This window comes from Ctenopharyngodon idella, chromosome 1 (genome assembly GCF_019924925.1).
Source record: "Ctenopharyngodon idella isolate HZGC_01 chromosome 1, HZGC01, whole genome shotgun sequence".
NCBI classification, from domain to species: domain Eukaryota; kingdom Metazoa; phylum Chordata; class Actinopteri; order Cypriniformes; family Xenocyprididae; genus Ctenopharyngodon; species Ctenopharyngodon idella.
This window is the reverse complement of record NC_067220.1, coordinates 42,073,908-42,089,029: the sequence shown is the minus strand read 5'-3', so window position 1 is coordinate 42,089,029 and position 15,122 is coordinate 42,073,908. Positions and strand designations below refer to the sequence as shown.

At 38.2% G+C, this 15,122-nt stretch overlaps 1 protein-coding gene across 5 annotated transcripts in view; it reads right to left on the bottom strand.

Moving 5' to 3' along the window:
* tsc2 (TSC complex subunit 2) overlaps positions 1–15,122 on the bottom strand; it is a 46,970-nt gene that overhangs the window by 5,678 nt on the left and 26,170 nt on the right. For 4 of the 5 annotated variants that reach the window (XM_051909595.1, XM_051909618.1, XM_051909605.1 and 1 more), the window contains 9 exons: positions 14,788–14,900; positions 13,383–13,637; positions 9,343–9,543; positions 7,942–8,010; positions 5,989–6,131; positions 5,222–5,760; positions 1,163–1,241; positions 663–749; positions 393–579 (listed from right to left, as the gene is read on the bottom strand). In XM_051909595.1, coding sequence (XP_051765555.1) covers positions 393–579; positions 663–749; positions 1,163–1,241; positions 5,222–5,760; positions 5,989–6,131; positions 7,942–8,010; positions 9,343–9,543; positions 13,383–13,637; positions 14,788–14,900 — 1,673 coding nt within the window. The remainder of the gene's footprint in view (positions 1–392; positions 580–662; positions 750–1,162; positions 1,242–5,221; positions 5,761–5,988; positions 6,132–7,941; positions 8,011–9,342; positions 9,544–13,382; positions 13,638–14,787; positions 14,901–15,122) is intronic. The other variant, XM_051909609.1, reaches the window with a different exon arrangement.

Below are 15,122 nucleotides of genomic sequence, written 5' to 3'. Positions count from 1 at the left end.
TATTAATTATAATGGCTACTACTACACACTAATATATTTAGTAATAAGAAATAATAATAATTGATCATTAGAATTAATAATAATTATAATAAATATTATTATTACTACTACTACTACTATTATATTACTGTTGTTAGTAGTACGAAATAATATTAAATAATTGATCATTAGAATGAATAATTATAATACATATACTTATTTTATATTATTTTATTAAGAAAATTACTTTAATATTCAATAATATAATATATAGCAATATAATAGTTATTATTAACAAAAAACTATTATTATTGTTATGAGTAATAATAATTATTATTTTTGTCTATTTCTTACTACTACTACTATAATAAAAATAATAATAACGTGATGACGTGACAATGTAACACTCTCACCTTGCATGATGTCATCATGCCAGCAGTAGGTGAACTCGCCGTCGTCTCCGTACTGATCCAGACCACCCAGGAAGATCTGGTCTGGGTCGCAGTCCTTCAGGTGGATCAGTTTTCCCAGGCCCGTGAGGAACTGTGCGTAGCGGTTGGAGCCGTACTCGTTGGACAGTATCGACACCTCGTTATTTGCCTGAGAATAAACAACCATAAATCATACAGACTTCCTACAAGCCAATCTCAAACCGCAAATTGGAAAGAGAAAGATGACTCTACCTGGCCGGCTCCCACAAACACCACACCGATCTTGTGAGTGTCATACGGAGGCATCTGATCCAAGACTTTAACGGCACGATCTATCAGCTGTGAACGCCAGTTTTTGGGTGAATTTCACAAAGAAATTTATCATATTTCAGCCCATAACCATTATACTTTGGAAAAGAATTATTTTTATGGAAATTGTTTTATTTTATTATTGTTTTCATGATAATCTTATTTTCCTTTAAAAATTTAATTCTCATGACTAATTCAACAAATAATAATAATAAAAAAAAAAAAAAACAGTAATGAAAATTGTCCTGTCCAGATTTTCATGTGCAATAAATTGATAGACAGAATGAACGATGGATGGACAATATAATATACAATTTTACAAATTTTATTATATGTAGGTCCTAAAAATGTGCAAAATATAATATCATATTTCTCTGAAATATGACCTTGATGCTTTCATGAGATTCGTCCAATTATAAAAGATGTAAGAGAGACACTGTCACCTGAGTTTTGGGCAGCAGGAGGGGTTTGTTGGCTTCATTGCCAAAGAACGGAGAGTGATAGAGCTGCAGGAAGACGAAGCTGCAGACAGAAAGAAGAGGACCAAAGGTCAGACTGCTGTAGAGCGCCCATCTACTGAACCTCCATTCCAACACAAACACACGCTAAACTTAATACCTCTAAAGTCCTGCTCGAGCAGCCGTACAGCTTTCATCTGCCTACACACAACTTACCTCATCACACGGGAAAAAAATCAAAGTTAAAGGTGAAGAAGTTTGGAGAGGATAAGCGTTCGACTCCACTCGATCACGGAGCGTGAGGTCAGAGAAGGAGAAGTGTCCTGAAACACTCTCTATACCTCATGAGACCCATTAAATACGGCCCAGCACAACTTTGCAAATTAGGATAAATCCTGCGATTAAATTAAAGCTTGCCATGACACTATCAAATGGAAAACATGCTGCACTGCTAACAATATGGAAAGACATGGTTAGGATGTGTAACCAACTAACCGCAGAAGCAATGAACTCACCTCAAAACTATATATAAAATACAGTTTTAATTATAATTTAGGGCTGTCGATTTAACGCATTAATTTAATTAGTTACGAAAAATAATGCAAATAAAATGGTTTAACGCACCACCCGCCCCAGACCTATGTAGGTCATCTTAAATTTCATACAGTTGATGGTGACAAACATGTAGCAGGTCAATTTATTGCGTGATGAAAATTCAAGATATGGAGGCAAAAATGCCCCTGTATGAGTTGTCGTCTCATATTTATGAAACAATATTTATGATATCTATGATACAATTAAGCAACAAGCGCAATATCACATGAGTGCTGTTGTGCATCTCCGAGCAACACACAGCGGTGTTTCGTTTCTGAATGAATCCGCACTTTGAGCGAATCAATCGGGTGAACCAATGACTCAACGGTCCATTCATAAAGAGAGTCATTTACTTCATTCCTGAATGAATCAGCCATTTGAACGAATCAAATTAATGAATAACTTAAAGGGTTAGTTCACCCAAAAATGAAAATTCTGTCATTAATTACTCTCCCTCATGTCAGTCCAAACCCGTAAGACCTTCATTCATCTTCGGAAAACAAATTAAGATATTTTTGATAAAATCCGATGGCTCAGTAAGGCCTGCATTGCCAGCAAAACAATTAACACTTTCAATGCCCAGAAAGCTACTAAAGACATATTTAACAGTTCATGTGACTGCAGTGGTTCAACCTTAATGTTATGAAGCGACAAGAATACTTTTTGTGCACCAAAAAAACAAATAAAGACTTTATTCAACAATATCTAGTGATGGGCGATTTCAAAACACTGCTTCATGAAGCTTCGAAGCTTTACGAATCTTTTGTTTCGAATCAGTGGTTCGGAGCACGGACCAAACTGCCAAAGTCAATTTCAGTAAACAAGGCTTCGTTACATCTTAAGTGTTTCGAAATTTCAATAGTTCACCACTGGGGGGCGTGACTTTGGCAGTTTGATACATGCTCCGAACCACTGATTCGAAACAAAAGATTCGTAAAGCTTCGAAGCTTCATGAAGCAGTGTTTTGAAATCACCCATCACTAGATATTGTTGAATAAAGTCGTTATTTGATTTTTTGGCACACAAAAAATATTCACGTCACTTCATAACATTAAGGTTGAACCACTGCAGTCACATGACCTGTTTTAAATATGTCTTTAGTAGCTTTCTGGGCATTGAAAATGTAGATTAACTTGCTGTCAATAGAGGCCTCACTGAGCCATCGGATTTCATCAAAAATATCTTAATTTGTGTTCTGAAGGAAGGTCTTACGGGTGTGGAACGACATGAGGGTGAGTAATAAATGACATTATTTTCATTTTTGGGTGAACTAACCCTTTAATTACTTACTCATTTAGACATTTACCACCACCTACTGGCAGTTTTACTTTCTTATTTAGAGTATCATTTCATTAAAATAAATTTCATATTTTGGCGATTGCCCAAAACTGAAAATTTTGTTTATTATGTTGCTTTAAACCTGTATGACTATTTATTTTCCAGAACATAAAAGATCTTTTGATGAATGTTAGTAACCAAACAAGTCTGGTCTGTAAATATATCAATTTGTTCAATTAATTGTATAATTTTTCCATTTCTGTTAAACAATGTTTGAATAAATGTTTAGTTTAGTCATAAGTTACTGCATGACTTCAGCATATTTCACGTCCACAGCCACGTTTATTGCATGGAAGACAGAAGGATGTTCATAACTCCTTGTTCCAGGGAAGAAACTACTCATTTAGGCCTCTTTCTTAGAGTATCATCATCCATACAGGAAGTGTGTTTTGAGTGACGGGGACCTTCAGTCCTTATTAGGAAGTAATCGTGGCTGTATCCAAACAGAGATGCTTTGTATCAAACATCTTAAAATCCGTTCACAACAGTTTGAAAAGGACTCTAAACTGTTTCATGAAAAAGAAAGAGAACAGCTCATAGTGTTTGAACGAATCCTATCAAACGAGACCGACACGGCCCCATTATGGAGGAAAAAGTGTTTATGGGAAACTCACTAGGTTTCCTGGGTACCTGTCTAGAAATAGGACAGCAAGCCTATCGATCGCCGACTCTTGCAGCACTGAACTTCACAAAGATGGATGGTAGTAATTTTCAAGTAATTCTAATTCTAAAAGGTAACAATTTGAAAGCGTTCACTCAAAAAGCACCTCACTTCACAAAATGAGCCAAGCGAGCGAAGAAGGCAGGATGATTTAATGTCAACAGGGGCGACGGATGATGACAGTAATGAAAAAGAATGAAGTTTTCTAGCCATATCATTACTCTCCATATGATGCTTTGCTTTTCCTGGAAATTGTAGCACTTGGTGAGGTGAGATCAAACGGCCGCCGTTCAAAAGACATTACAGGTGTGTTAACGTTTGCAGAACATAATCAAGACGACACTTACGCCATCCATTACACAACTGAGCGATGTTCGCTGTCATGGATTGTCGATAGCTTTGAATTGCGGTGCAGACTACCGCACCATTGTGCAGGAGGCTTTTCCTCACATTTTTATACGAACTGTCACTGCATTTAGTGCAAGTATATGTAATGCAAATCTTAATGTAAAACATCTGCTAAAAATGAGACACAACCAAAAAAAAAAAGTTTACAAAAGACCATGATGCAACGGTAACCGCTAAACACTTCATCTTCTGTGCTAAACCACAGTTCTAGGGATTTTATAATGTGTGAGTAATAAATAATGATGTTGAAGGTTGGCTAAGAGCATATGGTTCTCATATTATGTATTACGGTGTTATTAATGAGGCTTCTCTAGTGAAAAATAACATCACTGTCCTGTGGTTTAAAGGGGTAGATCCACTTTAGGCTGAAAATAGCCTATTTACTGCCTTTATTATGTAACTTTCCCAGGGTAACAGTAATATTATGAAATATTATTACAATTTAAAATAAGTGTTTTCTATTTGGATATTTGTTAAAATGTAATTTATTCCTGTGATCAAAGCTGAATTTTCAGCATCATTACTCCAGTCTTCAGTGTCACATGATCCTTCAGAAATCATTCTAATATGATGATTTGACGCTCAAGAAACATTTCTGATTATTATCAATGTTGAAAACAGTTGTGCTGCTTCATAGTTTTTGTGGAAACCGTGATACATTTTTTTCAGGATTCTTTGATAGTTCAAAAGAACAGCATTTATTTGAAATAGAAATCTTTTTTAACATTATAAATGTCTTTATGGTCACTTTTGACCAATTAAATGCATCCTTGTTGAATAAAAGTATTAATTTATTTTCTTTCTTTCTTTTCTTTCTTTTTTTTTTTTTTTTTTTTTAAATCTGACTGACCCTAAACTTTAGAACAGCAGTGTATATAACTGATAATTGATATGGTATTGATATATCATAAATCCCTAACTTTTATATTACATTTAAGATGCTTGCGCATTCTTTTTGAAACTTAAACTGTGGCTTAAAAACTAAAATGTGTTAAACGAAAGGCAGAAAGTCATAGGATTTTGGAACAATGATATGATGTTACCTGGGACTGAGTCCTGAGCTCTTCTCTGCATTAGATGGACCTCCTCTGTTGTGGTACGAGTCTCTGTCCATCTTCCTCTCCCTGCGGGATGAGGGTGCGGATACTGAAATGGTATGTCCGCGGGGTCTGTGTCCGGTGGGAGACAGGTGTCCTGGCTGAGCCGTGGGAAACTCCAGCCTCATCCTGGAGGTGGAAGATGATGAGACGGAGATGCTAGTGCTGGAGCTGGACGGGCCGGGGGATCCAAAGCTCTCCCCTGTGGCCTCTCTCTCTGCTGGGGCTTGGACCGTCTGGATCTTGGAGCAGTGCACATCTCCACCTGCGGCACTCTCGGCTGTAGCTTTCATGAAAGCCTCGGGAAGTGTCTGGAGCTCTGGCGAAGAACTGGACTTATTGAGGGTTGTTGTATGAGAGAAGGTGAGGTCAGGGTCATGTGGTCCAGGGCTGGAGAGGGTCAGCGGTGGCTGGTCGATGGGGATACCGCCCTCGCTCACTTCCTCTAGTGTCGACTTATCATCCTGACTAGACGTTGAGGAGGACTTAAGGGAATAGACACAAGAAATTAATAAACCAAAGGCTGATTTCATATAATGTCAATAAAATAAAAATACTGGCTGATTAATCGGCCTGATTATATTAGCTGAATATATATATATATATATATATATGTATTGTATTACATTGTACTGTAATGCATTATACATGTCAAAATGATTAAATTATGATGGTGTATGTTTATTGTGTTTTGTGTAAATTTTATCTCTTACCCTGCTCAGCATGCCAGCTGGTGTCTCAGTGGAGCTCATGAAGATGGGTTCAGAAGGTATGGCCTCAAACTCTTCCACCTCCTTTGACTCAGCTGGTGATATGGCCGCTCTGCTCCGCCCACCTTCTTCCAACACAACAGAATCTGTGGGACGGCAGCATGTGCACAATAAACACTATGTCATCACAACAAACTGTATTAGATCCATGAGCAGAGGAGCATCTACGATGTCTGCGATTAGTCTAGAAACTCTCCTAAAGTCACTCTAATACATGCACAGCCACCTGAAGATCAAACCTGCACAAAGACACTCCGATCACAAACACACACAAGCTGATCGAGCTGGACACATAAAGCAGGTTCAGTATGTGATTTGACACTGAAAGGCTTTACTAAACATGCTACTTTCAGACACCCAATGAAAGTGAAATGGGACTTGAAGTATGTCATCTGTATGCTATAAAGACATCGTTAAAATAGTCCATGTGACTGCAGTAGTTCAACCTTAATGTAATGAAAAGACGAGAATATTTTTTGTGCGGCAGAAATAACAAAATAGCAACTTTGTTCAATAATATCTAGTGATGGGCGATCTCAAAACACTGCTTCATGAAGCTTTAAAGCTTTACGAATCATTTGTTTCAAATCAGTGGTTCGGAGCGTGTATCAAACTGCCAAAGTCACGTGAACTATTGAAATTTCAAAACACTTAAAGCACCAAATGACATAACGAAGCCTCGTTTACTGAAATCATGTGATTTTGGCACTCTGAACCACTGATTCGAAACAAATGATTCGTAAAGCTTCGAAGCTTCAAGAAGCAGTGTTTTGAAATCGGACATCACTAAATATTGTGGAATAAAGTCGCTATTTTGTTTTTTTTGGCGCACAAAAAGTATTCTCGTCACTTTATAATATTAAGGTTGAACCACTGTAGTCACATGAACTGATTTAAATATGTCTTTAGTAGCTTTCTGTGTGTTTTTGCTAGCGATGCAGGCCTCACTAAGCCATCTGATTTTATCAAAAATATCTTAATTTGTGTTCTGAAGATGAATGAAGGTCTTACGGGTGTGGAATGACATGAGGGTGAGTAATTAATGACAGAATATTCATTTTTGGGTGAACTAACCCTTTAAAGCTCTTATTATTATCCTTCAAGATTCTTTAAATACAGATGCATTGAGATTAATTTAATTAATTGCAATATCTAATTCAAATAAAATGTTTAATTGACTGACAGCCCTAATATGAAGGCAAATATTGCAGTTTATTACTATATATTGTTATATTGTTGCACATGAATACATTTATGTATTGACATAATGATAGTAATAATAATGATACATGAAAATTCTCATACTTTATAAATGAATTTGGCAAACTAAAAGCTAAAAGTTGATTAAAGCAGGTGACAAAATCTGAAAAATACACTTTTTCTTATACATTCATGTTGCTTTTTTTCAGCTAAAATATTGAGAAAAGTGAAATGTCAGTTTCCTACAACTATATTCTCAATTTATACAGAATGGCTGAAACATGTCAAAACCTTTCTATCTACATGGTCCGGCTCTAACAGGAATCCTTTTATGTGGGTCAAATTCAAATCACACACATAAAGGGAATACATTACCAGATGACAGAAACTGGGCAGCTTTAGGCCTTTCAGGTCAAATTCATGGATGAAAGAAAAAGAGCAAAGGAAAGTGAAAAGAGCTCCAGGATAAGGAGGAGGAGAAGAGGACAAAAAAAATCAAAGCGTCCTGAATCAGGAATCATCCCATCACTGGATCTTGGGCTGTTTGGCGATTGGTTGAGTTCATCTTTGATTAGTTGGTTTGTTCTGGACTGTTGAGTGTTAATAAAGAGAGGAAGCTACAGAATCACTCTAGAGCGGCACGATGTGTGCGCGTGTACGTGCTGGAGGCCACATACACACCAGATATATATCTACCTGCCCAGGAAATACTCCTGTGAAACCTGCCGGGCGAATCAGGGGAGCAGAGAGAGCTGAGAGCGCCCACTGCAGTGACAAACACCGCACACACAGACAGACAGAAACCAACACAGGGCAACCATCAACATCGCATGGACCCAGAGGACAGAACAAAACAACAGTCAAAGAGTTTCAGGCTGGAAGAGGGGCAGATATGTTGGGCGGCCCACTGTAAACAGCAAGGCAGAAGGTCTGTGAAGAGGTTCGGACGATAAACGGTTTATCATTATTACTAGAAATGTGTGTGGATGATAATAAATGTGTTTAATGTGTTCATTTATTCATTGCATGTTGTTTTGGGAGAGGTGAGACGCTCATTAAGAGGAATAAATCACTGAAACACTTGAGATTCAGCTAAATTAAGTTTAAACGAGTATGTTTACAACAGGAATGTTCATATAAAACAGTAAGAGCTTGACAAATAGGCTAAAAAAAAATAAAAAATAAAAAAAGAATAAAAATATATAAATGAATAAATTAATTAATCAATAAAGACATAAATAAATGAATTAATAAATTAATAAGCAAATAAATAAATGAAGAAATCAATGAACAAATAAATAAACCAACAAATACATTCACAAACAAACAAATAAATGAATCATATAACAGGGGTCCCAATGTGTGATGTCATTTCCTCCCCAAAAAAGGAAACTTTTGGCTCTTTGGAATGAAATGGAAAACTAGCATGCTGATAGTCTGATTATAAATGACTCTTGGCAGCAGTATACACGTATGTTCACTAACAGTGTATCACTATAGAGGTATTTCCAACTTCTTTTAACTTCTAAGCAAGGAACGAACAAGAACTTCACAATGATCATATCGAGGCCTTGAATCACGTTCAGTCTCTTGTGCGTTATGTGACTGATTCGGCCGTCCGAGGCTGGCTTGTGTCACTACGGAGTGAGAGCACGAGCAGTAAACTGCTACTGCAGTTCACTTAACAGCCACCGGTGTCGCTAAAAACAAGGGTTGCTCAATTCTACATATAACCCCTTTAAACTACACTATTATTAGTTTGCACAATTATAAATGTATCTCAGATAATTGAATAACCAAGATTACTCAATCACGACAGGCCAAAGAGAAATTAAAAATCATGGATGATGTTGTTTCCCTTGTATACGGCACATTTTGTCAAATGTTATTGGGAATGTGTATACAGAAAAAATTCAGTGCACAGAACACATGCTACATAAATTCATAAATCCTGTATAATAGTATAGCATAGTAGTATGCAATTCTAACACAGCTTATCAAACTTTGGCTTTTTTAAAATACTGGAGCAATACTCTTAAACTCCATTTCAGCTCTGTAAAAACATTAGAGAAGAGACACTGGAGTTGTGCGGCTCACCGGTGTTGGAGCGCTGAATGGGAAAGGGCTTCCCCTGCGGCTGGGGCACGTTGGCGGGGGCATCAGGGGCATCGCTCTGGGGTTCCTTAACCCCGTCCATGGCCATCAGCACACTGGACAGCTCCTGCAGCGGCAGGTTCCCCAGCTCAGAGGAGAAGGGGCTCGGTGGGTTCTCCAGACACATCAGCCAGCTGGTGTTACCTGAGCAGAGACCACAAATGAGAGCAGGACTGGATTTACAGAGTCAAGTAAATGCTAATTAGACAGTAACTTTAAATGTCTAATTAAATTACAAACCCGATTCCAAAAAAGTTGGGACACTGTACAAATTGTGAATAAAAAAGGAATGCAATGATGTGGAAGTTTCAAATTTCAATATTTTATTCAGAATACAACATAGATGACACATAGAATGTTTAAACTGAGAAAATGTATCATTTTAAGGGAAAAATAAGTTGATTTTAAATTTCATGGTATCAACACATCTCAAAAAAGTTGGGACAAGGCCATGTTTACCACTGTGTGGCATCCCCTCTTCTTTTTATAACAGTCTGCAAATGTCTGGGGACTGAGGAGACAAGTTGCTCAAGCTTAGGAATACGAATGTTGTCCCATTCTTGTCTAATACAGGCTTCTAGTTGCTCAACTGTCTTAGGTCTTCTTTGTCGCATCTTCCTCTTTATGATGCACCAAATGTTTTCTATGGGTGAAAGATCTGGACTGCAGGCTGGCCATTTCAGTACCCGGATCCTTCTTCTACGCAGCCATGATGTTGTAATTGATGCAGTATGTGGTCTGGCATTGTCATGTTGGAAAATGCAAGGTCTTCCCTGAAAGAGACGATGTCTGGATAGGAGCATATGTTGTTCTAGAACTTGGATATACCTTTCAGCATTGACGGTGCCTTTCCAGATGTGTAAGCTGCCCATGCCACACGCACTCATGCAACCCCATACCATCAGAGATGCAGGCTTCTGAACTGAGCGCTGATAACAACTTGGGTTGTCCTTGTCCTCTTTAGTCCGGATGACATGGCGTCCCAGTTTTCCAAAAAGAACTTCAAATTTTGATTCGTCTGACCACAGAACAGTTTTCCACTTTGCCACAGTCCATTTTAAATGAGCCTTGGCCCAGAGAAAACGCCTGCGCTTCTGGATCATGTTTAGATATGGCTTCTTTTTTGACCTATAGAGTTTTAGCCGGCAACGGCGAATGGCACGGTGGATTGTGTTCACCGACAATGTTTTCTGGAAGTATTCCTGAGCCCATGTTGTGATTTCCATTACAGTAGCATTCCTGTATGTGATGCAGTGCCGTCTAAGGGCCCGAAGATCACGGGCATCCAGTATGGTTTTCCGGCCCTGACCCTTACGCACAGAGATTGTTCCAGATTCTCTGAATCTTTGGATGATATTATGCACTGTAGATGATGATAACTTCAAACTCTTTGCAAGTTTTCTCTGAGAAACTACTTTCTGATATTGCTCCACTATTTTTCGCCGCATCATTGGGGGAATTGGTGATCCTCTGCCCATCTTGACTTCTGAGAGACACTGCCACTCTGAGAGGCTCTTTTTATACCCAATCATGTTGCCAATTGACCTAATAAGTTGCAAATTGGTCCTCCAGCTGTTCCTTATATGTACATTTAACTTTTTCCGGCCTCTTATTACTACCTGTCCCAACTTTTTTGGAATGTGTAGCTGTCATGAAACCCAAAATGAGCCAATATTTGGCATGACATTTCAAAATGTCTCACTTTCAACATTTGATATGTTATCTATATTCTATTGTGAATAAAATATAAGTTTATGAGATTTGTAAATTATTGCATTCCTTTTTTATTCACAATTTGTACAGTGTCCCAACTTTTTTGGAATCGGGTTTGTAAATGGTCTACTATAGAAAATCCCAGTGACTGTCAAACATCTTCTAATAACTTTTAGATCAATGGAATATATACTTTAACAAACCATTTCACATGTTGACATTATAGTTGTTAAAGGGATAGTTCACCAAAAAATGAAAATTCTGTCATAATTTCCTCACCCTCAAGTTGTTCCAAACCTATATGGGTTTCTTTCTTTTGTTAAACTAAAAAGAAGATATTTTAAAGAACATCTGTAACCAGACAGCTGACGGTAACCATTGACTTCCATAATATTTTTTTTCCTACTATGGCAGTCAATGCGGTCCATCAACTGTTTGGTTACCCCTATTCTTCTTTTGTGTTCAACAGAAGAAAGAAACTCAGGTTTGAAACATTTGAGGATGAGGAAATGATGACAGAATCAATTATAAATTATTAAAATCAATTAAAAAAATTAGAATGAAAATATCTAGTTCAGCCATGAAACTCTAGATGGCACAGGCTGATGGTCCTTTACATGCAAATCTCCAAGCAATCACATCATTACCACATGGCACAAGCTGATTGGCCTCTGCTGATCCTGCAGCCAATGAGATTGCTTGCTCAACATTTAAACAGTCTGGTTCAGTGTTCGCCGTAAACTGGTCCTGCAGCGTGCTATCAGAGTTCCTCTGAACCCCTCCACCTCCCCAGCTCCACCTGCCTAGATCTGCTACGGGATTCATGTATGTCTATTTATGCAGCAGCAGGATATCTTACATGCTCACAGCAGCACGTCTTTTTATCTAATGGCAGTAGCAAGTCCATACCGCCAAGACACTGCCATATTCATTAACATACCAAAACTACTTTGAGAGTTGTCATTAAATTATGCATGCTTAATGGCCAGCAAAAAAAAAAGAAAAAAGAAAAAAAGAAAAATGTATGGCAAACAATTTTTTTAATTCACCTGCCATTGCTGTGACAACAATTTATTTTGCACACGTGTAATATACAGGTACACAGCGGAAACAAATCCAGCAGAGCATGAGCAAGCGCCGTCTGTCTTTAACCTGAGAGGAATTTATAAACCAACACACACAAACACACTCATAACAGAGGAGGATGTGGTATTAAGACTTCCAGCTGTCTGTTCACACCTTCAGCTACGCCGATTTATCCATTTAACCAACATCTGCATCAGCATCTGCTCACCCTGCATGACACATCCGGCAAACTCAATTACACAGAGACACTAATGAAATATTCTGGCGAGTTTATTGCCTCGAGGCACCAGAGCCATTTAGATCTTAATTCATACAGAGAGAGAAAATTAATTTACATTTATAAATAAATAAATGAATACATACATTATTTGATTTTATTTCATAGTTTTTAACCAACTATTATTTACTTGATTTAATATTATTTAGTTGACTTTTTTTTTACTTTTGAAAGTTTACATATTTGAAGGTTAGAATAAAATTTGACTAAAATAAAATTTGAGGAGGCCACTTTATGTCAATTGTAGAGTGAAAAATCACTACTATATTTCTCTACTACTATAAAATTTCTCACTATATAAACTAAACTAAACACTGACAAAGAGAGTGAATGTGAGATCAGAGGGATAGAAAAATAAGAATACATTGAAGAAAACTAAAACACACAAAAGCTTTTCAGAGTGCAGCAAGAGCCCTGTAAAGCAGACTTGTGAAAGAAGATGATAGACAAACAGAGAAAGGAACAAATCCACAATAGCAATGCTCTGAAATCCTCAGGAATAGTATTGAAGAAGCAACATGCCATGTGTTATTCTTCAAGAGGCAAGGCATTCAAGGACACGACGCAATTAATGCAAAAAAATAAAAAAAATAAAATACAGCGAAATTCTCCCAGGCTATTCTTCATTTAGAGGCAGACGGAGGAGAGCAGCATGAGGAAAATCAGGCCCGTGGGCACGGCAGGTGTGAGTCAAACTATTATGAAACTTTCAAAATGGCATGGCAACCCCTGCGGGCTGCATGTGCGCTCATGCGCCGCTGAAACGCCCTTGGAATGCAGTTATTATGATTTAATTTTAGTGCTGTGCACAAATGTGTCATAACTGAGAGAGAGTGGGTGATAATTACAGCCCGAGCCAAGGTTACGAGCTAAAGCACGCACTCATTATTTCCGGCGTCTGTGGTACCTGAGGGCCTGCGGATGAAGATCTCTGCCCAGCCCTGCGTCAACATGGGCACAAACTCCGCCAGGCTGGACTTGTCTTTGAACGGCGGCGAGGAATGGGAGGTGGAGGGTGGCGGGTGGTCCTCGACTCCCCTCTGGGACCCCAGGACCTCCAGCGGGGGGCCGGGCGGAGGCAGGGGGCCGCTGTACTCCCCCTCCGGAGACGCCACCAGGGGACTCAGACTCTGAGCTGGGCCAGCCCGCAGAGCGTGACCACCTAGAGAGAGACATGAAAGAATAATAATGGCAGATTTGACTATCTAAATCACATGTGCCAAACTCCAGGCCTGGAGGGCCAGTGTCCTGCAGAGTTTAGCTCCAGCCAGCTTGAAAACACCTGCCTGGAATTTTCCAGAAATCCTGAAGACCTTGATTAACTGGTTCAGGTGTGTTTAATTGGGATTGGATCTAAACTCTGCAGGACAGTGGCCCTGCAGGAGTTTGACACCCCTGATCTATACTAATAGTAGTAGTATATAACAGTATATTAGTATATACACTAGTCTTTAATATTACTATAATATTTCATTTTAAAGTTTTATTAATTTTTTTTTTTTAAGTTTTTATAAAATTCATTTTTATAAAATTCATTTTAGTCCTTAAACTTAGGTTCGTTGCCAAGACAACATTTATAATTTAGAAAGTTTATCTAATATTTATATATATTTTTTTATTTCAGCTTTATTTCACTTAACGAAAACAATCTTAAACAGTTTTAGTTCACAATAACAACACTGGAAATTTAAGCAGTTATTCACTATCAAATCGAATCAAAACATTAAACTCACATATACAGAGCCATCATGTATACATCATGATGTTAAGTCACGTGACACACAAGAACCAATGAGGTTTGATGTTAATAACATGTCCCCATATTTGATTTGAGTAAATAACCACTTAAACAATGGATTACGTTTTGCAAAGCTTGAAATTTTGAATGTGGAATGTGGCGGTTGGTCGGTGTTGTATTTGTCCCGCCCCTCCTCCACTGTGATTGGATGGCCAAAAGCGCTGCGTTTTACCCAGAGTTAAACATTCCTAAACTCTCGGAGAACGCTAAAAAATGCAGAGCGATGTGAAATAGACACTCAGCACCTCGTCACACTGCTGCCGTTTTAAAACATTCAGAAAAATACGCTAGCCTCTGAAAAAAACAACGCTTTGCTGGACACACAGCCTAATAAAAGAAGTCATTTATATATAGAGGTCTTAAAGGTACAGTAGCAAACTGACTATTTAATTCTATGGGTCAGAATGTAGAAAATGATCATGAAAACTTTTTGGAGCAAGAAAAAAGAAAAGTGGAATATGGCCTATTTAATTGGATCCGGGTGCAGAGGATGTGTTTGGTTGTATATTAGCACCTGATATGGAGCGGACTCGTGTGCGAGTGGTGGTGTTGATCTGCTGGCCGGACTGTGACTCTAGTTTAGCAGGAGCCTCTTTCGTCTGCCGGGTGTGAAGTGACGGGTCCGACCTGCAGAAGATTCATATATGGATTTGTTTTTATGTCGTCTTCCACTCACATTCCCATATTTAGACTCTCTTATGAGACTAAACATTGTCATATGAGGCCGTTCCTCTTCCTGTGTGTCGAAACATTCCCAAAGAGAAAAATCCCATTGCGGGGATTAAATAATGACTTGATTTATATCTAATAATGCCAAAATGTCATATTTCAGGCTTAGAGTTAGTCTAA